At 39.1% G+C, this 23,823-nt stretch overlaps 1 protein-coding gene across 42 annotated transcripts in view; it reads left to right on the top strand.

The window, feature by feature from the left end:
• Positions 1-23,823, top strand: part of LOC114200901 (ATP-dependent DNA helicase Q1-like) — a 136,908-nt gene that overhangs the window by 104,483 nt on the left and 8,602 nt on the right. For 30 of the 42 annotated variants that reach the window (XM_088025973.1, XM_088025974.1, XM_088025955.1 and 27 more), the window contains 5 exons: positions 9,732-12,205; positions 12,292-12,402; positions 12,921-13,059; positions 14,871-14,962; positions 23,611-23,708. In XM_088025973.1, coding sequence (XP_087882099.1) covers positions 12,136-12,205; positions 12,292-12,402; positions 12,921-13,059; positions 14,871-14,962; positions 23,611-23,708 — 510 coding nt within the window. In that variant the 5' untranslated portion in view covers positions 9,732-12,135. Of the gene's footprint in view, positions 1-9,731; positions 12,206-12,291; positions 12,403-12,920; positions 13,060-14,870; positions 14,963-18,907; positions 19,098-23,610; positions 23,709-23,823 lie in introns of those variants that run through there. The other 12 variants (XR_015768833.1, XR_015768834.1, XM_088025971.1 and 9 more) reach the window with 12 other exon arrangements.

Genomic DNA, 23,823 nt, shown 5'->3' with positions numbered 1-23,823 from the left:
TGTTTGCCTTAAATAATGGCTTTAATTAGGGGCTTACAAAGTGATGATTTCTCATTCTGTCACTCCTTATATCAGCTAGACTTTTTCTATAAAGAACTTGTTCCTTGTTAACTCTTTGCAGATCGAAAATCCTTTCCCTATCTTTACTGTTTTTCAGAAAGAGATGCTTTCCTGACATTTCTAACCAGGGTCAATAAGGTCTTTTTTTTTTTTAAATATCATTATAAACTTATGGATATTTAACATATTTGATAGATTTTAATCCATATTATTCTTTATTATGCTGAAATAGTCCTGTTTTTGGGCACTGAGCATCTCTTTAGATTGCCTCCTGAATCTTTTTTCTTCACCCCATAGTTTTTGACTCCTTGCTTGCTTTTAGGAGAAGTTACTCCATGCTCATTTTGCATATTTTCCTCTGGACCTGGGGTCAGCCATATCTCCAGGTAGCCGTGGTTCCTTTAGTTTTTCCCATCTATTTCTGTTTTATTTAAATTCTCATGTCCGAACTGCTCTCCTATTCAACAGAACGAATATGGAGAACATTTTTTTCTACTACTGTACTTCCTTAACCCTGAAAAAGAGAGTAGTAATAATAGGAAGTAGCTAGAAGTTGGAGATAATTAGACGTTCATGCCACATCACTACTGTTTGAAAAATTGGGGAAGGAAAAAAGAGAAAGGATGGGTCAAGGTCAAGTCCAGTTTTGTTTGCTTTCACTAGCAGTTCATAGGCTGTGAATATAACTTTTTTTTTTCACCTCTCCATTTCTGAGGAAATAGCCTTATATTTGCTTCCCTACGATTTCTGGGGCATTTAAGGACCGTTGAAATATTTAATACACTTTAGCCATTTCTTAATAAACTTAAGGATATCTCAAGGAATTTGCTGGGACAATGAAAGCAGTTTGAACATTGTCTATCACATCCACAATTGTTTCTTTATACTTGTTTTGTTCCTAATTAGGTTAGGAAATTAGAAAATTAGAAAAATTAGAAAAATATGACCCCTAATGTGCTAAATATTTTATGAAATAGAGCACTAAGAACCCAATAACTGTGAGCTTTTAAGATATATTTTTATTATATAAAAGTATATATTTTATATTACAAAATCTTAATGAATAGGATGCTTTACAAAACCTAAAGAGATTGAGTAGATTTGATAGCATCATAAAAGTAACTAGCTAATCAAGAATAAATTTTGTTCAGGTATATGAAGTGATCACAAATACAGTGTTAAAGTTAATAAAACACAACTTTATAATCATCCCTGCTGCATTTCGTTCATATTTTGGCATTTATTATGAACAATTTAGAATTATATCTTCATAGAGTAAATACTTGGAGTGTTTTCATTTTTATTTTATTTATTTTTTTATCAAATGAGATTATTTTATCAACATTTGGGTACAAGTAAACAACTAAAATGCTATTTGCAGTTGCCCTAAATTTAGCACTGGCACATGGTCTGTTTTAATGAACTGAACATCTGCTAAAACAGCCCAAGGCTGTGGCTTGAGTAACGAGCATCTTCATTTACTGCTTAGTATCCCAGTCTGCTAGCTTAGTTCCATCATTGTGTCTGTTTTTGCTTTCAATAGGAGCATGTGAAATGGGTTCATGCTGAAATGGTAAATAAAAACTCCAAGCTAAAGCTAATTTATATTACTCCAGAGAAAATCACAAAAAGCAAAATGTTCATGTTGAGACTAGAGAAAGCCTATGAAGCCAGGAGATTTACCCAGATTGCTGTGGATGAAGTTCATTGCCGTAGCCACTGGGGACATGATTTCAGACCTGGCACGTATGATGTATCTAGAACACTCCTTGATACTAGGGACTATTTTCTTACTCACTTACATGATGGAAATCCTTGCTTTCATTAAAATTATTTCCTCAGCCAGTTATTACTCATTTTCTCTTACCTTAATATAAGGGGAACCAAGAGGCAGAGTCTTCAATCTCTTTACTCCTCCCCAGGGTAGCACTTAGTCTGATTGCGTTTATCCCTTGAAATGCATGTTTCTCAGCAACATGATTCTCTCCTACCTTTAGCCATAAAGGTTTACTGACACCGGGCTCTCCCTCACATCCGTTGAGGAATTTGTATCTGCTTCCAAGCTGTCTTCTTTAGTCGTCAGTCAGGGTCTCCGCCATCCACTTCCAGGTCTATACCCAGCTACCACCACGGGGTTACAGTGCTGTGGGGTATTTTAGTAACCCCGTTCTTTACTCCTCCAACCTAATCCTGCAGTCATAGCCGGAAGCAGATCACCCGGACTTGCTCTGTGCAAAACAACCTTAAATTTAAAAAATCCTGCTCATGATTTCAACCTCATTTCTTTCTGAACCTGCTTTCCCACACATATGGACCCCTAGGGTCCCCTTTAATCCCTCCGTATATTTGTCCACGGCTCTAAATTCCACCTGATGGTCACTCTCTCCTCCTTCCAGACTCTGCTGTTGCCACTTCTGTTTCTCGTGGTTTGCCTGGCATTTTACCTGCCTCAGGCTCTGTGCCAGACTGAACTGCTGGACCGCTCCCGGCTTCTGCTTCCCCCATTCGTGCTGTTTCAGTACTAAACGCTGCCAGGAAAAAATTGCACAGCTGCGTTCATTTCCACCTCAGGTCGCTGTCATCAGACTCCACTGTGTTTTACTTGTCCCTGATGTGTCTCCTGTAAGCATTTCTCCCAGCAAGCTTTTCGTGCCTTTAACTTCCCTTTAGGTCCTCCTCCTACTCAGTGGACGCCTCCTGGTCCCCAGGAAATAAGTGCCAGCAGGTCTGGAGGTCTCCTCTTTCTCCTTCCATACATTAGTAATCTTGTTTTCTCTTCTTAAGGTAAAAGAGACCATTTCTTGTAAGGGTTACCATGACTCCTCCCACTTCATCCTCTCCTGCCTTCTTAAGATCTCGCTCTGTCAAAGTCTTCACTCCTTAAAATCAAAGATAGAAACTGAACTAGGCTTCGACCTTTCCCACCCCTTTATGGTGTTGTCCTGTTTCTGCTCTTCCTTTCGCCTCATCCTCTGAACTCACCATCTGTTTCTCACCTTCCTTCCTTTCCGAATTCACTGAGTCACTTCTGCCTCACAGGTGACCGTGGCCCCCCACTCCTCACTGCCTTAATCCAGGGGGCTGGTCTGCATTCCTCTTCCCGATTAACTTCTGGAGCAGGAGGAGCGTTTCCTGGTTCACCTCTCTCCTTGCCCCTTGCTCCCGTGGTTACTGTGGTTACTGTGACAGAGGCTTTGACATGGTTCCTCTGCGTTCTCACTGCTTTCGTTCTCCTTCCTTTGCTGCCACCCTGAATGTTAGTGTTCCCTGCGGTTCTGATCTGTTCTCACCTTTTCTTACACTTCCCCAGACATGGTGGACTCGTGGCCTGAGGACACAGTTCTCTACCTTCAGAATTATTGGGGGCACAGTTATCTTTTTTTTTTTTTTAAGTTTTGATTTAAATGCCTTAGGCAGTATATATAATGTCCTTTCAACTGGAGACCCCACCATGTTAATCAGACTACTCCAAAGAGTTGTCTGCAGCTACTGAAAATATCAGGTTTCTCACCTTTGCCGTATATTTCCAGCCTCAGTGGTCTGATCACTTTGGATGAGAACCCTTGCTTGTGTGTTACCATCACTTGCATTGTCTCTGCAGATAAGCTGCCACCTGTCATCAGTTGTTCCCGTATCTAGTCCTCTTCCTCTTCAGCTGCAGATCTATGTTCCTAATTGTTTATTGGAAATGTGTACCCATCCTAAAAAAATTTTGAGATATTATTGATATATAACATTGTTTTAATTGTATAAGGTAGGTATTTGATATGTGTATATACTGGGATGTGATTATTACAGTATGTTCACTTATATCCTTCACCACACATAGTTACAAAATATTTTTGGTCCTCCTGAGAATGTTTTAGATTTATTCCCTTAGCATCTTACAAAAATATAGTACAGTATTGTAACTATAGTCAGTAGGTTGCACATTACATCCCCAAGCCTCCCTGTATATTTAGAAGTTTGAACCTTTTGACCCCCTTCACCCATTTTGCCCACCCCCATCCCTCACCTCTGGCAACCACCAGGGTGTTCTCTGTATCTTTGGGTTTTTTTTTAAGATTCCACATATAAGTGATATCATATAATGTTTGTCTTTCTCTGACTTATATCACTTAGCATAATGTTCTCAGGGTTCATCCATGCTGTTGCAAATGGCAGAATTTTTTTTTATGGCCAAATAATATTCCATTGTGTATGTATGTATATATACATACCATATTTTCTTTATCCATGTATCAGTGCACACTTAGATTGTTTCCCTGTCTTGGCTATTATAAATAATGCTGTAGTGAACATAGAGGTATAGATGTCTTTTCAAGATAGTCATTTTTTTTCCTTTGGATAAATACCCAGAAGTGGAATTGTTGGATCATATGATAGTTTTAGTTTTAATTTTTTGAGGAACCTCCGTACTGTCTTCCATAGTGGCTGTACCAATTTATATTGCTACCAGCAGTGCACCAGGGTTCTCTTTTCTCCCACGCTTGTTATTTCTTGTGTTTTTGATGATAGCCATTCTAACAGGTGTGAGGTGATATTTCATTGTGGTTTCGATTTGCATTTTACTGATGATTAGTGTTACTGAACGCCTTTTCATGCACCTGTTGGCTATTTGTATGTCCTCTCTAGAATAAAATGTGTACCCAGATCCTCTGCCTATTTTTCAATCATATTTTTTGAGGCTTTTTGCTTTTGAGTTGAATGAGTTCTTTGTATAGTTTTTATGTTAACCTTTTATCAGATAGTTGCAAATATTTACTCCTAGTCTATAGGTTGCCTTCTCATTATGTTGATGGTTTCCTTTGCTGTACAGAATCATTTTCTAGTTTGATGTAATCCCACTTATTTTTGCTTTTGTTGCCTTTGCTTTTGATGTCAAATCCAATAAATGGTTGCCAAGATCAGTGTCAGGAACTTATCCCCTATGTTTTCTTCTAGTAGTGTTATGGTTCCAGGTCTTATGTTTAAGACTTTAATCCTTTTTAAGTTTATTTTTGTATATGGTGTAAGGGTCCAGTTTCATTCTTTTGTATGTGGCTGGCTAGTTTTCCCAACACCATTTATTGAAGAGTCTTGCTTCTCCATTGTATAGTCTTGACTCCTTTATCATAAATTAATTGACCATATATGTGTGGGTTTATTTCCGGGTTGTCTGCTCTGTTTTGTTGATACATGTTTCTGTTTTTATGCTAATACCATACTGTTTTGATTACTATAGCTTTGTAGTATAGTTTGAAATCAGGAAGTTCAATGCCTCCAGCTTTGTTCTTCTTTCTCAAGATTGCTTTGACTATTGGGGGCCTTTTGTAGTTTTAGGATGGTTGTTTCTAGTTCTGTGAAAATGCCTTTGGATTCTTGATAGGGATTATATTGAATCTATAGAATCTATAGACCGCTCTAGGTATATGGAAATTTTAACAGTGTTAAGTCTTCCAGTTCATGGACACAGAATATCTTTCCATTTATTTGTGTTATCTTCAATTTCTTTATGAGTGTCTTATAGTTTTTAGATGTATAGGTCTTTTACCTCCTTGGTTAAATTTACCCCTCGATATTTTATTCTTCTTCATGTAATTGTAAATGGAATTGTTTTCTTTTCTCTAATGGTTCGTTATTAGTATATAGAAACACAACTGATTTTTGTAGAGTGATTATGTGTTCTGTCACTTTAGTGAATTTTAGTTCTAATGAGTTTTTGGTGGAATCAAGATTTCCTGTGTATAATTTCATGTCATCTGCAAATAGTGATGGTTTTATTTATTCTGTTTCAATTTGGATGCCTCTTATTTCTTTTTCTTGCCTAATTTCCATGGCTAGGAAGTATGTTAAATAACATTGCTGAGAGTGGGCATCCTTGTCTTGTTCCTGAACAGGAAGAAAAGATTGGCACTAATAAGCTTGAGAGGAGGTTCTTTGTGGAGCTGAAACTCTGACCTCTGAGGAGGCACAGCACCCTGGTGCTGGTGTCTCTTAGTGGAGACAAGGTGGGGGGGGACCTGTGATGAAGTGGGTTCCCCAAAGCTTGGAAAAATGGCCAACTGCTGCTCCTATGAAGATATAGTTCTGCAGTAGGGATGAAGAAGCCTTCTGGGGTGATGTTCTTGAGAACACAAGCAAGCCCACATGAAGCAAAAAGGAAGGAGCAAGACCCTTCTTCCTCTTCCAGGCTTCTATTCTGTCTTTCTAGGGCCAGCTGGCAAAGCAAAAATGGAGTGTGCAGATTCCCCGCTCTAGCACCACAGAGCAGGGTACAGAAGGGTGGAGTTGGAGCTGAGAACAAATAACATAATAGCTCAAACTCTGGTACTTCTCTTCCTAAACTACCCGGCAGATCTTCTTCTTCTTCTTTTTTTTTTTTTTTTAAGATTTTATTTATTCATCAGAGAGAGAAAGAGAGAGAGAGCACACACAAGCAGAGGGGGAGTGGCAGGCAGAGGGAGAAGCAGGCTCCCGCTGAGCAAGGAGCCTGACGTGGGGCTCAGTCCCAGAACCCTGGGATCATTGACCTGAGCCAAAGACAGATGCTTAACCGACTGAACCACCCAGGCATCCCATAGATCTTTGTACTTAGAATAAATTCCATATTCTTAACTGGGGTCCATAAGGCGATATGTGGTCTGTCCCTGTTTGTCTCTACTGTTTCCTATTCTTCCTTCCTCGCTGGTCATACTCCCACTACACTGGGCTTGCCACTATGAGCCCTTCTCACTCTTGGATAATAATGTACTTATTAGTTTACTCTTTGTTTTGTCTGATTTCTTTGCTTGAATTGTACTTCCATTTGCATAGCATCTTTGTCTTGTTCACCACTTAATCTTCAGTGCCTGGACAGCAAAGGAAACAGTTGACAAAACCAAAGACAGCCGGCAGAATGGGAGAAGATATTTGCAAATGTCTTATCAGATAAAGGGCTAGTATCCAAGATCTATAAAGAACTTCTCAAACTCAACACCCAAAGAACAGATAATCCAGTCAAGAAATGGACAGAAGACCTGAACATTTCTCCAAAGAAGACATCCAGATGGCCAAAAGACACATGAAAAAATGCTCCACATCACTCAGCATCAGGGGAATACATATCAAAACCACAAGATACCACCTCACACCAGTCAGAATGGCTAAAATTAGCAAGTCAGGAAATGACAGATGTTGGCGAGGATGTAGAGAAAGGGGAACCCTTGTGCACTGTTGGTGGGAATGCAAGCTGGTGCAGCCACTCTGGACAACAGTATGGAGGTTCCTCAAAAAGTTGAAAATAAAGCTACCCTATGGCCCAGCAATTGCACTACTGGGTATTTACCCCAAAGATACAAAAGTAGTGAAACAAAGGGGCACCTGCACCCCAATTTTTATAACAGCAGTGTCCACGGTAGCCAAACTATGGAAGGAGCCCAGATATCCATCGACAGATGAATGGATAAAGAAGATGTGGTATATATACACAATGGAATCCTACTTGGCCATCAAAAAAATGAAATCTTGCTGTTTGCAATGACATGGATGGAACTAGAGGGTATTATGCTAAGTGAAACAAGTCAGTCAGAGAAAGACAACTATCATGATCTCACTTATATGTGGAATTTAAGAAACAAAACAGGATCATAGGGGAAGAGGGAAAAAAATAAAACAAGATGAAATCAGAGAGGGAGACAAACCATAAGAGATTCTTAATCATAGGAAACAAACAGGGTTGCTGGAGGGGAAGGAGGTGGGGGGATGGGGTAACTGGGTGCTAGATATTGAGGGCACGTGACGTAATGAGCACTGGGTATTACATGAGCCTGATGAATCACTGACCTCTACCTCAGAAACCAATAATACATTATATGTTAATTCATTGAATTTAAATTAAAAAAATGAAAAAAAAACTTTAGTGCCTGGAGACATGCTTGACAGGAATAGATGAATCTTGGACTCTTTCCTTCCCCGTGCTCCCCACTCTACCTCCTTTAGGGCCCATATCCCGGTAGTTACCAAGACTTAGGGGGCTCTGGTTCTTGGGTTTCTATTCAGTCTCTTCTGCTCTATCCTCATTGTCATGCCTTGTTTCTTAGTCTTACTGGGTCTCTGGTCTGCTGCTGCCATCTTTGGACTGATCTCCCTTTCTTTAGTCTTTGTCTCTTCCAGCCCATACTTCGCCACCAAACGATGAATCTATTCATATCCCTTGTGCGCTTTAAAAGTTACATGGTGACTCATTTCCTATAGGATTAAGTCCTAGCTCCTTAGAATCAATGGACCATGTTGTTCCCAGTCTTATTTAAGCCTGCCTTTCTATGCTCTTCAGGGTAACGGTATCAGTCAAGGTGCAGGCAGGGAAGCAGAGCTGCTGTGAATGGCAAGTGATCAGGGATTTATGTTAGGAAGCAGACCCCGTACAATGGTGTGAGGACGGGGGATGTAAAGGATGGAGGATCAGAGAAAAGTCCCTGGTTTCCTGAAGCACTGGTGTGGGAGATCAACTAGAGCTTGTAGGGGAGTCCAACTGTCATGGCCAGTGCCAGAGGGAGCCACAAAGGGGAAGCTCGTGAGAGGTCTCTGGTAAGCGCTGTCCTCCTAGTAGCTGTCAGAGCTATGGGTCTGCTGCCAAGCATTTGGTGGGGCCCGTTGGTGGGCAAGGCCTATAGTTGGGAAGAAGAACTGAAGGAAGAGTGGAAAAAAGAAAGTGGAAAAAAACCAGGACAAGCTAGAACTGACTGGGCACCTCTGCATCTGGCCCTCATCCCATCTGCCTGGAGAGATCTTCAGAGAGTCATGGCAGCTGGTTCACTTCTGCCTGCCCCATCTTGCACAAGGTCCTCTTTTGGGCCAGCTCTCACCTGGAGCCATACAGGGAACGTGGTTCCCAGCTTCCTGGAGTTGACAGTAGATGCACCCAGCTCGACACCCTGTGAGTTAGCCCGACGGACCTGCTGGCTGTTGTCTGACTATGACAGGTCATTTCATGCCGGTGTCTTTGCAGTGTATGTGCTTTGTCTGCCTGGTGGTTTCTTCTGCCCTTCCTAGTGAGTTTCTCATGTCCTTCAAGACCCAACTCAAATGTTATCTCCCTGAAACCTTCACGACTTCCCCAACCACAACCTTCTCTGTTTTCATAGTAGTCCTCTAGCTTTGCATTTAGCAGTTTCGACCACAGTTCCTTTCCACTTTCTCCAAGTAGTTCAAGTACTTAAGGACAACTCGTCTAGTGATGGAAACGTTCATGACAAATAAGAGCCCAGAATGGTTTCCCAGAAATAAGTTCTGTAAAAACCAGCGCATTCACCAAAAGCTTTCTGGTCTGATTTTGCCACACTTGGAGGATAGTGGTGGTAGCAGGGATACCTTACCTCTTGTCAGTGAGAGATTCCACATGCTATGGCCACTGCCACTGCCTCTTGAAGTCACTGGTCAGAGGGTGCAGACCAGCACACAGCTTACTGGAAATAGTATTAGTTTTAGTATTCCCTTTCTTCAACAGCGAGTTTGCCTACAGGCCAGAACAGTGTTTCTGAAGAACGAGTTAGAAGTAGCCTGCCTACTCCAAAGGCCAGGCAGCCAACTGCAGATTAGATATCTCGAGCTAGGGAAAGAGAATCCAGCAACCATTGCTTAACTGCGTAATGGTAAGATGTCATTTACTCCTTAAGTGTAGAAAGTGGGTCACTTGTTTTTTTCTTTTCCAGATTACAAGGCACTTGGTATCTTGAAGTGGCAGTTCCCTAACACCACTCCAGTAGGGCTGACTGCAACCGCAACAAGCCATATTCTGAAGGATGCCCAGAAAATACTGTGTGTGGAGAAGTGTTTTACTTTCATGGCTTCTTTTATTTTATTATTATTTTTTTATTTAAAGATTTTATTTATTTATTCACGAAAGACAGAGAGAGAGAGGCAGAGGGAGAAGCAGGCTCCCAAGGAGCAGGGAGCCCGATGCGGGACTCGATCCCAGGACCCTGGGATCATGACCTGAGCCGAAGGCAGATGCTTAACCATCTGAGCCACTCAGGCACGCTTCACGCCTTCTTTTAATCAGCCGAATCTTTATTATAAGGTGTGTAACTTCTATGTCAGTTTGTTACTTTTGTGAAGGATTACAGCGGAGGTTGCCTTTTCATTATGTTTATTTACATGAGTAACAGTTAATTCTGTTTAAAAGTTTTTAAAATCAGGAGGTGATTATAAGCAGATCAGTAATTAATGCTTTCTTCATGTATCTGTGTTGCTGCATAAATCCTTTGCTGGGTTAAATAAAAGACATTGCCTTCTGAAATTGATGCACATTCTTGTGCAGGGATGGAGGGAAGGTGAAGATTGATACTAAGGACCCTAATGAATCTTGATAGAAGTCACTTAAAAATAATTCAACGTGGGGTACCTAGGTGGCTCAGTCAGTTAAGTGGCTGCCTTCGGCTCAGGTCATGATCCCAGGGTGCTGGGATCGAGCCCCACATCGGGCTCCCTTCTTGGCAGAGAGTCTGCTTCTTTCTCTCCCTCTGCTTGCCACTCTGCCTACTTGTGTTCTCTCTCTCTCTCTGTCAAATAAATAAATAAAATCTTTTAAAAAACAACATTAATATACCATTAAAGATTTGCTAATATTCTATTTAGATTATATAACTTAACAGTTGTTTTTTCATTGTTTCTGATCCTTTTAAGAATAGACAATATTTTTCTGAATTTTCACTGAAGTTATTAATGCCATGTTTTATGTTTTTATAAAAATAGCATCAGAAAATAAAAATGTCTCCATCTTTTTAAGTTGTTCACTGCTTCTATGCCTCCCCACCCCTGGTGGATTCACAGCCAAGGATCAAGAAGAACCTGAGAGGTGGCAGGGTCAGAGGAGGTGAATATAAGAGTAAGAGAAAAAGCACTGTGCCCATAAAAGCATGGCACCCTGAAAGTTGTAAGCAAATGGCTACATGGATGGTCCTATTAATATACTGTGTAATAAGTTAGCTTTTTCTTAGGTTCGGCAGAAGCCCTCCAACACTGAAGTTTTTATAGAGGGTATTGTAAAGGTCATTAATGGAGGATACAAAGGGCAATGAGGTAATATGAAAACAAATCAACTTTGAAGACTCAGAGAGGACTTTTGAAAAGTAATTAGTATTACACTAATCTACCAATGAATGATTAGCAGCCAAAAAAACTAGTATATGGCAGAAGATACTTGAAAATGGTATGATAAAATGAATTTGCTTGGTGAGCTTAGAAATTGGGTGTGTCATTTGCTCATGGGACAGATTATAAGAGTCAAACTGTTTGATTTATTTTTGTTTATTTACACCTAATTGCTTTAAATAGTGGACCTAATGACATAATGCTAATTATCAACAGCACATGTTTAGTAAGTATCCACTGTGTATAAGATAGAAGGTTAAACAGCGATTTTCTGAAGGGATGTAAAAAACAGACGTTTAATAGTAAAGGACACATTAAGGAATAAATAGTACATATTGAATGAATTAACTAGATGGACTTGAGAGTATTTGTGTTCCAGGATTAATGCATAGACAGGTGTTACTGAAGCACAGAGTTTGTGTAAAAGTAGCATTTCAAAGCTCTTCTACAGATTTGCAGGAGATATTAATGGTGCACTGGGTGAAAGGAGCTCCAGGGTCAAATTTGAGAAAGACTGCAGCTCTTTATCCCACCTGGAGCTTCAGAGGGTATATCAGTCAGCACATGAGAAGTTTAGGCCAGCCCTGCAAATAGAGAAATCTGTTACCTGTGTTCAGTGTAGGTCCCCAGTCACTTGCACATGAAACTTTTCACATTATACTCGAGAGAAAAACGAGGTAATGGGAACCAACAGTGGTGGCCCAGGGCTTATTTGTGCTTTAGAGCAAGCTGCTGATCAAATCTTGAATTATACCAGAAAGTCATATATGTTCAGGACCTTGGAATCTTTCCTAAATCTTTTCCCCCCATGCATTGTATTAATCAGTATTTTGAATGTATGTTAAAAAATTATATATATCTAACAATTGGACGTATTTTACTACAGGAATATATTGCTTTTCTTAGACTCCAAGCAAGTTACAGTTAGTTTATAGAAACTGGGAATTCAAGCAGGAGCGTACCATGCCAATATGGAACCAGAAGATAAGACCAATGTTCATCAAAGATGGTCAGCCATTGAAATTCAGGTTAAGTATGTATCTTCAGTAGAAGTCTAATTAACATTTTAAAATATTTTAACTTGATTAACATATAATGTTAAAACATTTTAATTACTAGTGGCAACGGTTGCATTTGGTATGGGAATTGATATAGCAGATGTGAGATTTGTTATTCATCATTCAATGAGTAAATCTATTGAAAATTATTACCAAGAGCGTGGATGTGCAGGTATGTATAACTCCTATCCAGAAGTAACTTTTAACAGAGCTTTTCTAGAAAACACACTATGGATGAGGTTTAATGATTCTGTATTTTTAATCTTTATTAGCTAGTATTTTTAGAACAATGAAGTCTTTTTTTGCAGTTTTATACTTATTTGTACTTATGTACTTAAATGCTTATCTTACTTGTATGGGAGTGTTATGAATTGTTTCCTGTGTTTGCTAAGATAATTTGATGTTCATCTTTGCCTCCTGAATTTTTAATTAGTGGTTTCAAATTTATAACTTCAATAACTAGATTATTTATGCACATATTTTTTAAGCTGATTGTTGATGTCTCTTTAGTCATTTTTTTCTCTTTATAATTTGAAGGCAGTTGCTACAAATTAACTTGCACATCTCTGAAATTTCTAGATGTGATATATTTAGACTATAAAGTGTTGCCAGCTGACTTTATATATATTATTTTTGCCTATTTTGAAATTTTCAAGTAATTATGCAATCTCAAGATTTCTCACACTATAGGTCGAGATGACATGAAAGCGGACTGTATTTTGCATTATGGCTTTGGAGATATATTCAGAATAAGTTCAATGGTGGTAATGGAAAATGTGGGACAACAGAAGCTTTATGAGATGGTGTCATATTGTCAAAACATAAGCAAGTAAGCCACATACCTTTTTAAAACTTGTCATTTAAACATAAGCACTATATGAAATTACTTTGAGTACTTGCTCAGTAAGTAAATACACTGGTAGAATATCAAGTACAAACCTGTAAAAGCAAATGTCTGAAGCGTGGGAACCAGTACATGAACCCTCAGGATCTGCCTTAATTCAAGAAGAGATATTCTCTCTCCCTGATAATCCTCCAAAACTATTTTTTATTGTTCTTTTTTATTTAAGTAAAACAAGCATATTGAGATGATTTTTTTTAATTGAAGAATAATTGACATACAATATTGTATTAGTTTCAGGTATACAACATAGTGAATCAGTATTCATATACATTATGAAATGGTCACCACAGTAAGTCTAGTGACCCTCTGTCACCCTACAAAGTTGTTACTATAATGGACTGTATTCCCTCTGCTGTATATTTTATCCCGATTATTTTATAATTGGAAGATTGTACCTCTTAATCCCCTTCACCTATTTCATCCATCCCCCTTTTATTGAAAGTTTTGATCTAAATTGACAGTCCAAACCTTTTCTCTCTGGCTCTGGCATACAGCTACATGCTTTACTAATTCTGAAAAGGTATATACAGTTGGCATTTTGAGAGCTGAGCTAGGTAACATGTACCATCTCACCAGCTGATGGGTTGATGAAATAGTTGAGAGCAGGGTTAAGTTTTTCCTTAAGAAATAAATTTAGGGGTGTCTGGGTGGCTCAGTCGGTTAAGCATTTGCCTTTGGCTCAGGTCAGTGCCTGCTTCTCCCTTGCCCTCTGCCCCTCCCCCCACCCCACCTACACCCGCTCATGCTCTCTGGCTCTCAAATAAAAATTTTTTTTTTTAAAAAAAAAAGATTTAAATCTATTTAGGGTGGTTTTAGACCTTTAGGTCCCTTTTCAGTAGTAGTCATCTTTATACCCTTATTGCCATCCTAAAAAGGATTCAGAAATTTTGAACTGATAAGCAGTTACTGGACAGTGACAGAAAATGTCATTTCTTTTCTATAGGTGGTGCAACAATCTAGATAATAAGAAAATGAAAGTTTCCTTATATATCCAATAAACTCTCAAGAATCGTGTTTTGGGATTTAGAGTCAAACTGATACTGTAAAGTACAAGAAAATGCTTTGATATCAGGAAGATTCTCTTAATAGCTGCAAAATATTGAATCTCAAAGTGAATCCCAGACAACATCTAAAAGCAATGTTTATCAGGTACATATGGAAAAAATTGTATGTAGTAGGCAGAAGAATAGTTTCCCAAAGCTGTCTACATCCAAATTCCTGGAAACTGTAATTTACCTTCCATGGCAAAAGAGAATTAAAAGATTGCAAATGTGAATTAAGGTTGCTTAATCAGCTGACCTTAAAATTGGAATATAACCCTGGGTTGTTTGGATGGGTCCAGTATAATCATAAGGGTCCTTAAATGTGGAAGGAAGCAGGAAAGGTCAGAATGATACTTGTTGGCTTTGAAGATGGAGGAAAGGGGGACATGAGCCAAGGAATACACGAAGTCTCTAGAAACTGGAAAGGACAAGGAAACAGATTCCACCCGAAAGCCTCCAGAAGAAATCCATCCCTGCTGACACCTTGATTTTAAGCCAAGGAGACCCATGTCAGACTTCTAACCTGTAGAAATGTAAGATAATAAATCTGTGTTGTTTTAAGTCACTAAGTTTGTGGTAATGTTAATGACAGCAATAGGAAACTAATATAGTCTATAACTCTGTGTTTTGAAATAGGCATTATTAAAACTTCTTAGGTCATTTAATAATTTGTATCTCTATATGTGTTTGCAGGTGTCGCCGTGTATTGATAGCTCAACGTTTCGTTGAAGTGTGGAATTCAGAAGCATGCAAAAGAATGTGTGATAATTGTTTTAAAGACATTGGTGAGTTCACTGTTTTTCTAATTGAAGTAGTGGTACGTTAGTGTCAGGTGTACAACATAGTGATTCCGTAAGTCTGCACACTGTGCTGCCCACTACAAGTGTAGCTACCATCCGTCACCATGCAGTGCTGTTACAGTACCACTGACTATATATTCCCCGTGCTGTACCTCTCACTGCATGACTTATCATTCCATACCTGTAAGCCCATACTCCCACTTCCCTTCATCCGTTTTACCCATCCCCCCACCTCCCTCCCCTCTGGCAAACATCGGTTTGTTTTCTGTATTTGTGGGTCAGTTTCTGCTTTTTTGTTTATTCCTTTGTTTTGTTTTTTAGGTTCTACATACAAGTGAAATCCTGTGATATTTGTCTTTAACTTATTTCACTTACTATAATACCATCTAGGCCCATTCATATTGTTGCAGATGGCAAGATCTCATTCTTCTTTATGGCTGAGTAACATTCCATTGTGTATACATACTACATCTTCTTTATCCATCCATCTGTCAATGGACACTCGGGTTGCTTCCATTATCTTGGCTATAAACATGGGAGTGCATTTATCTTTTATATTAGTGTTTTCAATTTCTTTGGGTAAATACCCAGTGGAATTACAGGATCACAAGGTAATTCTATTTTTAATTTTTTGAGGAACCGCCATACTGGTTTCCCAAGTGGCTGCACCAGTTGTATTCCCACCAATGCTGCAAAAGGGTTCCCTTTTCTCCCCATCCTCATTGGCCCTTGTTGTTTCTTGTCTTCTGGATTTTAACCCTTCTGACAGGTGTGAAGTGATATCTCACTGTGGTTTTCATTTGTATTTCCCTGATGTTTAGTGATAGCATCTTTTCATGTTTCTATTGGCTATTTGTATGTCTTCTTTGGAAAAATGTCTATTCAGGTCCTTTGCCCATTTTTTAATTGGATTATTTGGGGCTTTTTTTGGTGTTGAGTTCATAAGTTCTTTATCTATTTTGGATATTAACCCTTTATTGAATATGTCATTTGCAAATATCTTCTCCCATTCAGTAGGTTATCTATTAGTTTTGTTGATGCTTTTCTTCATTGTGCAAAAGCTTTTTATTTTGGTGTGATTCCAGTAATTTATTTTTGCTTTTGTTTCTCTTGTGTCAGGAGACATATCTAGAAAAATGTTGCTATGGCCAATGTCAAAGAAATTACTGTCTATGTCCTCTTCTGACATTGTATGGTTTGAGGTTTCATGTTTAGGTCTTTAATCCATTTTGAGTTTGGTTTTGTATATGGTGTAAGACAGTGGTCCAGTTTCATTGTTTTGCATGTAGCTGTCCAGTTTTCCCAGCACCATTTATTGAAGAGACTATCTTTTTCTTTATTGTATTTTCTTGCATCCTTTGTCATAGATTAATTGATCATAGAAGTGTAGCTTTATTTCTGGGCCCTCTATTTTGTTCCATTGATCCGTGTCGATTTTTGTGCCAGTAACATACTGTTTTGATTATTACACTGGTGGTATATCTTGAAATGTGGGATTTGAAATCCAGCTTTGTTCTTAAGATTTCTTTGGCTGTTTGAGGTCTTTTGTGGTTCCACACAAATTTTAGGATCATTTGTTCTAGTTCTGTGAAAAATGCTGTTGGTATTTTGATAGAGGTTGCACTGCATCTGTAGATTGCTTTGTGGAGTAGGTATTTTACCAGTATTCTTCCAATCCATGAGCATTGTCTTTCCATTTGCTTGTGTAATCTTCAATTTCTTTCATCAGTGTTTTATAGTTCTCAGAGTACAGGTTCTTTTGCCTCCTTGGTTAAGTTTATTCCTGGGTATTTTATTACGTTTGGCACAGTTGTAAATGGAATTGTGTTTTTAATTTATTTTTCTGCTACTTCATTAGTGTATAGAAATGTAGCTGATTTTCTGTATATTAATTTTGTATCCTGTAACTTTACTGAATTCATTTATTCTAATACTTTTTGGTGTAGTCTTTAGGGTTTTTTTTGTATAGTATTAGGTCACCTGTAAATGGTGGCGTTTTAACTTCTTCCTTACAAATATGGGTTTCTTTTATTTCTTATCTGATTGCTGTGGCTAGGACTTCCAGTACTATGTTGAATAAAAGTGATGACAGTGGACATCCTTGTTTTGCTCCTGATCATAGAGCAAAAGCTCCCACTTTTTCACCATTGAATGTAGGCTGCAAAATCTTCAAGTATGGCCTTTATTATGTTGAGGTATGTTCCCTCTAAACTCACTTTGTTGAGTTTTTATCATGAACAGATGTTGTATTTTGTTAAATGCTTTTTCTGCATCTATTGAGATCATATGGTTTTTACCCTTCCTCTTATAAATGTGTAATTGATTTGCAAATATTGAACTATCCATGTATCCACAGAATCACTTCTACTTGATTGTGATGAATAATCCTTTTAATGCTAAAAGTGGTTTGCTAATATTTTGTTGAGGAGTTTTGCATCTATGTGCATTGTGGATATCGGCTTGTAGTTTTCTTTTTGTCTGTTTTCTTTGTCTGGTTTTGCTATCAGGGTAAGTCTGGCCTCATGGAATATATTTGGAAGCCTTACTTCCACTTCTATTTTTTTGGTATAGTTTGAGGAGAATAGGTATTAACTCTTTTTTGAGTGTTTGGTAGCATGTACCTAAGAATCCATCTGGTCTCGGACTTTTTTGTTGGTAATTTTTTGATTATCACTTCCATCTTGTTACTAGTAATTGGTCTATTCAGACTTCTATTTCTCTCTTATTCAGTTTTGGAAAATTCTGTTTCTAGGAATTTATCCATTTATTCTAGGTTGTCCAATTTGTTGGCATATGATTTTTCACAATACTCTCTTACAGTCCTTTGTATTTCTGTGGTGTCAGTTGTTACTTCTCTTTCATTTCTGATTTTTTTTTGGCCCCTCTCATTTTTTCTTGGTGAGTCTGGGTAAAAGTTCCTCAATTCCATTTATCTTCTCAAAGAACCAGCTCTTGGTTTCCTTGATCATCTTTTTTTCTTTAGTTTCTATTTCATTTACTTCTGCTTTGATCTTCATTATATCCTTCCTACTTATGTTGGGTTTTGTTGTTTATCTCCTTTGGGTATAAGGTTAGATTGTTTACTTGAGATTTTTCTTGTTGCTTGAGGTAGGTTTGTATGGCTATAAATTTACCTGTCATAGAACTGCTTCTGCTGTGTCCCAAAGATTTTGGACCATTGTGTTTTCATTTTCATTTGTCTCCGTGTATTTTTTAAATTTCTTCTTTGTTGACCCATTGGTTGTATAGTAGCGTGTTTTTTAGCCTCCACGTGTTTGTGTTTTTTCCAGTTTTTTTCTTGTGATTGATTTCTAGTTTCATACTGTTGTGGTCGGAAAAGATGCATAGTATAATCAGTCTTCTTAAATTTATTGAGACTTGTTTTGTTCCCTAATGTGATCTGTTCTAGAGAATGCTCCATGTGCACTTGAATGTGTAATCTGCTATTTTTGGATGGAATGTTTGTGTATATCTGTTATGTTCATCTAGTCTAACATGTCATTCAAAGACAGTATCCTTTATGACTTTCTGCTTGGATGATGTATCCATTGATGTAAATGAAGTGTTTAAGCTCCCTGTCATTATTGTGTTACCATCCATTTCTCCCTCTATCTGGTTGTGTTTACCTTGTGTATTTTTTCTTAGCATTTTTTTAAGTTTTTATTTATTTAAGTAATCTCTACACCCAGTGTGGGGCTCAGACTAACTGACCCCAAGACCAAGAGTCACATATTCTTCCTACTGAGTCAGCCAGGTGCTCCTGCTTGATATATTTAGATGCTTCTATATTGGGAGCATAGATATTTACAATCCTTATATCCTCTTGTTGGATTGGTACCTTTATCATTATGTAATGTTCTTCTTTGATTCTTGATACAGTCTTAGGTGTTTTGGTTTGTTTTTTAAAGATTTTATTTATTTATTTGACAGAGAGAGAGAGAAAGAGCACACAAGCAGGGGGAGCAGCAGAGGGAGAGGAAGAAGCAGACTCTCCGCTGAGCAGGGAGCCCGATGTGGGGCTCGATCCCAGGACCCTGAGCTGAAGGCAGACGCTTAACTGGCTGAGCCACCCAGGCGCCCCATACAGCCTTAGTTTTAAAGTCTATTTTGTCTGATGTATGTATGTACTGCTACTCCGGCTTTTTTTTTTTTGCTTCCATTTGCATATGTTTTTCCATTCCTTCACTTTCAGTCTGTATGTGTCTTTAGGCCTGAAGTAAGTCTCTTATAGACAGCATATACATCTGTCTTGTTTTTTTAATCCATTCCACCACCCTGTGTCTTTTGAGTGGAACATTTAGACCATTTACATTTAAAGTAATTATTGATAGCTATGTACTTACTGACATTTTGTTGATTGTTCTTTGGTTGTTTTTGTAGTTCTTCTCTGTTCCTTCCGTTGTTCTCTTTGTGATTGCTGACTTTCTGTAGTAGTTTGTTTCACTTTCTCTTTTATTATTATTCTTTTTCATTTCTTTTCACTTTTTTGAGTATAGTTGACACACAATATTAGTTTCGGATGTACAACATAATGATTCAGCAACTCTGTACATTATGCTGTGCCCATCACAAGTGTAGCTACCATGTGTCACCATGCGACACTGTTACAGTACCATCGACTATATTCTATATACTGTCCCCCCCCCCGCCCCCTTTTTTTTTTTTAACCTATTCTAGGTTTGGCATTTGTGGTTATATATGAACTTTGGAAGAAGCAGGGAGCCTGACATGGGGCTTGATCCCAGGACTCTGAGATCATGACCTGAGCTGAAGGCAGCAGCTTAACCAACTGAGCCACCCAGGTGCCCCTTTGTGGGTATTCTTGATTGCAGGGGTTTTTGTTTTGTTTTGTTTTGTTTTTTTTCCTTTCAGCACTTTGAATGTATCATGCCAGTCCCTTCAGGCCTGCAGTTTCTGCTGAAAAATCAGTTGATAGCCTTGTGGAGTTTCTCTTGAACATAACTTTGTTTCTCTCTTACTGCTTTTACAATTATCTCTTTAGCCTTTGACATTTTAATTACGTGTTGTGGTGTTGAGCTTCTTGAGTTTATCTTCTTAAGGGGCTCTACGTGCTTCATGAATCTGAATGTCTGTTTCCTTCCCTTGATTAGGGAAGTTTCCAGCTATAATTCTTCAAATACATTTTCTACCACCTTCTCTCTTCTCCTTCTGGGACCTCTATAATATGAATGCTTGTTCACTTGATGCTGTCCAACAGATCACTTAACGTAACCTCATTTTAAAAAATTCTTTATTTTGGGGGGCCGCCTGGCTGGCTCAGTTGATGGAGGATGTGACTCTTGATCTCTGGGTCGTGAGTTCAGGCCCCATGTTGGGCATAGAGTTTACTTAAGAAAAAAATAAAAATTAAAATAAAAAAAATACTTATGTCTGCTGTTCAGCTTGGGTGCTTTCCATTACCCCATCTTCCAGATCATTCTTCTGCATTCATTAATCTACTTATGATTCCTTCTAGTGTTTTTTCTTTAAGTTGTATTCTTCAGCTCTGGTTTTTTATATTTTCCAGGTCTTTGTTGAAGTTCTCACTGAGTTCTACTCTTCTCTCCAACCCAGTACCTATCTTTATGATCATTACTTTAAATTCTTCATCAGGCACATTGCTTATTTCTGTTTCATTTATTTTTTTCTGAGGTTTTGTTCATTTGGGTCATATTCCTTTCTCTCCCCATTTTGCTTGACTTTGTGTTTTTCTATGAATTAGGCAGAACAGCTGCTTTTCCTAAACTTGAAGGAACAGTCTTGGTATGTGGTTGTCCCCTATGTAAACTGTATATACCTGGTGACTTTTACTGGCTGGCTGGAGCTGTGGCTGGCATGGGTTGGGGATTGCAGGGTGCTCCATACTGGGGCTGCCCTGGTGGAATGGTTGGAGATTAAGTGGGTGTGGGCTGGGAGTGGGTCCTGAGGCTTTTTGCAGAGGATGCCCTGGCAGGACAGCAAAGGTAAATGTGTTCAAGCTGGTGGCTCTCCACACAGAGGATGCTCGGGCAGGACAGCTAATGCTGAAGTGGGTGCCAGCTAGTGTGGTCCCTGGGCTCTGTGCACAAGTGGCACTCTGCATGACACCTGAAGCTGAAGTGGTTGTAAGCTGTGGGTGGTCCCAGGGTTCTCTGTGCAGAGGACACCCTAGCAGAATGGTTGAAACTCAAGTGGGGGTAAGCTGGGGTGCTCTGGAGTGTGTGGAAGGTGCCCTGGTGGGGGCAGCCATAGCTGAAGTGGTTGCTGTCTGGTGGGTCCCTGGGTGCTTTGTGCTGGGCACCAACCAGGAAGGATAATTATAGCTGAAATGGGCACGGACTGGGATTGCCCTAGGGTAGGGTTCTGTATAGACGGTGCACTGGAAAGACAACTGAAGCAGGTGTAAGCCAGGTTGTCCTGGCCGGGCAGCTGGATCTGAAAAAAGGCATCAGCCAGGGGTGCCCTAGAAAGCCATCTGAAGCCAAAGCAGTGCAGGCCTGCAGTGTTCCAGGGTGCTTTGTGCCTGCCTCAGTGTGGCAAGGCAGCTGCAGCTGTAATGAGCACTGACCAGGGCTGTCCTCTTGTGCACCACCATGGGGCCGCCTTGGTGGGAGAGCTGGGGCTCACTGAGGCAGTAGTAGGCTGATAGGACGCCTGGACCCTGCTCCCATCTATGCTGTCAAGGTGGTGGGGGAACGTAAACTGTGGCACTCACTGGATCCTCCAACCCAGAGATAGTTAGCAGGGTTCAAGAACTATTTCCTTTATATTCTGGTTGCTCTTTTAAGCCATGGCTTTTATTTTCTGTTGCCCAGGTAGACAAATCTGCTCCTGGTACCTCGTTACTATCCTCTGCACTGCAGTTGGCAGCATCGGGGGTGGGGTCACCCTTTGTTACCACCTCTCAGTCTCTCTCACTGTTCTGTAGGGTGAAGAATAACCCTCAGTTATTCTTCAGGAGGAATTGCCTATAAATAGGTATAGATTTGGTGTGCCTTTGGAAGGGAGTTCAGGATCTTCCTATGTCACCATCTTGGACTGGAACACTCCCTAGCTGTTTTTTAAACTGTATAGGCTAATGTATATAGCTAGGACTACATGAGGGCAATATTAGACCCCAAAATGGATTAAGCAAGCTGTGAATAGCATTTTCTAGATTCAAAAGTAACTCAAAGTTTTTAAAACAAGGTAAATAAAAGGAAAAGTGATATGTGTATGCATCTATTTTATATTGCTATACTAAGGGCATGTTTTTAAGAATTGAAGGGAGAGGTGTAAATTCCTCTGAACAGAAATATTATTTATATAAGAAAAGGCTAATCTCTAATACTTTATAGTCCCTGATTGGGAAGAGAAATTTAATGCAAAAGAGAGATTAGAGTCAATCATTTTTGAACCAGATAATGGCTAACCACTCATAAGACACTAATTTAGCAGTATTTTGGTGCTGCATTTTAACTTTTTTCATCCTGTGTGTATGTTGTGTCTGAAGAGCTGGACTAACCAGTTCCCCCCTCACAGAGTTCTGATGCCTTGGTGGGTGAAGGTCATTACAATTTTAACTTTGCAACTAGAGAAACTTGTATATGAGTTTATTATACTGCATTACGCTGACATTAACAGGAGTCTGATATATATAAATCAGGGTGCTAGAATCAATAATTAGGAATATCTGAGCAGGACATTCTTGTCTCTAAATCAGAGTACCGAGAAAGCCATAGTTTTCAGAATATTGCTCAATGAGCACAAATCCAGTAAATATGAAGATAGCTGGAGGGGGGAGATGAACTATGAGAGACGATGGACTCTGAGAAACAAACTGAGGGTTCTAGAGGGGAGGGGGTGGGGGGATGGGTTAGCCTGGTGATGGGTATTAAGGCACGTTCTGCGTGGAGCATTGGGTGTTATACACAAACAATGAATCATGGAACACTACACCAAAAACTAATGATGTGATGTATGGTGATTAACATAACAAAAAAGACTGAAAAAAAAGAATAGACTGATTCTCTTATAACTCTCAGTCATGTCTGGCAGACACCCTGGTTCACAGAGCATACCCCAAGATCTTCTGGTAACCAGCTTATAACTTAGTGATAGACTTGAGGAGTAGCCTAGTTTGGGTTCAGAATAAATTAAATCAGTGTTCAGGGTGGTGCATGTTGATGGCTCATTTTAAGCCAGTTTAACCACTTAGACTAGCCTGTCCTTAATTTCTAAATCCCAGTTGCCTGTCTCATTACAGCATGTGAAAGAATTTAACAGCCCACTGCAGAGATCTAATCAAGATCCTGAAGGAGGCAAAGGATCTGAACGAACAGCTTACTCCACTGAAACTGAGAGTGATAGGTGTTGCTCCCCCAAACTTCCCATAAAGACCTGGTGAAAATTACTGCACACCTTCTCCTATAGCAGTAGCTTAAGTATATACAATCCATTTCTTGTCCTTTGGTGGTGTCTTTAAAACTGCAACAGAACAAGTGGTTTTCCAGTTGTTTCATGTAAACTTTTAAATGCCATATAAAATTTACAAATACAATTTATAGAAAGTGTTTTGTGCAAGTTTCCTATCAGTGTATTAAAATTACTGCACTTAGCTATAATTTTTATAATTTCTTAAAACCTTTCTGATTGTTGGCCTACACCTTCCACAGAGACTTCATATTTGAAAATAGGATCTACAGCTAATCTGAATAGTGATGGACATCTTATCACCATGCAAGTAAAGAAGCCCATACAGAGCTGTTTCAGGGTAACTGGCTATTAATTTCTATATAGTGAAAAAACACATTAAAGCTTATGGGATAGTACTGTCCTGGGTCCAGTGGAACATACCTTTGTTTTCTACAGAGATATTAGGGAACAGA

The sequence above is a fragment of the Eumetopias jubatus genome, unplaced genomic scaffold (genome assembly GCF_037043125.1).
Source record: "Eumetopias jubatus isolate StellerSeaLion01/CBP00866 unplaced genomic scaffold, mEumJub1_p1.0 scaffold_8, whole genome shotgun sequence".
Lineage (NCBI taxonomy): Eukaryota > Metazoa > Chordata > Mammalia > Carnivora > Otariidae > Eumetopias > Eumetopias jubatus.
This window is presented reverse-complemented; position numbering and strand designations above follow the sequence as displayed.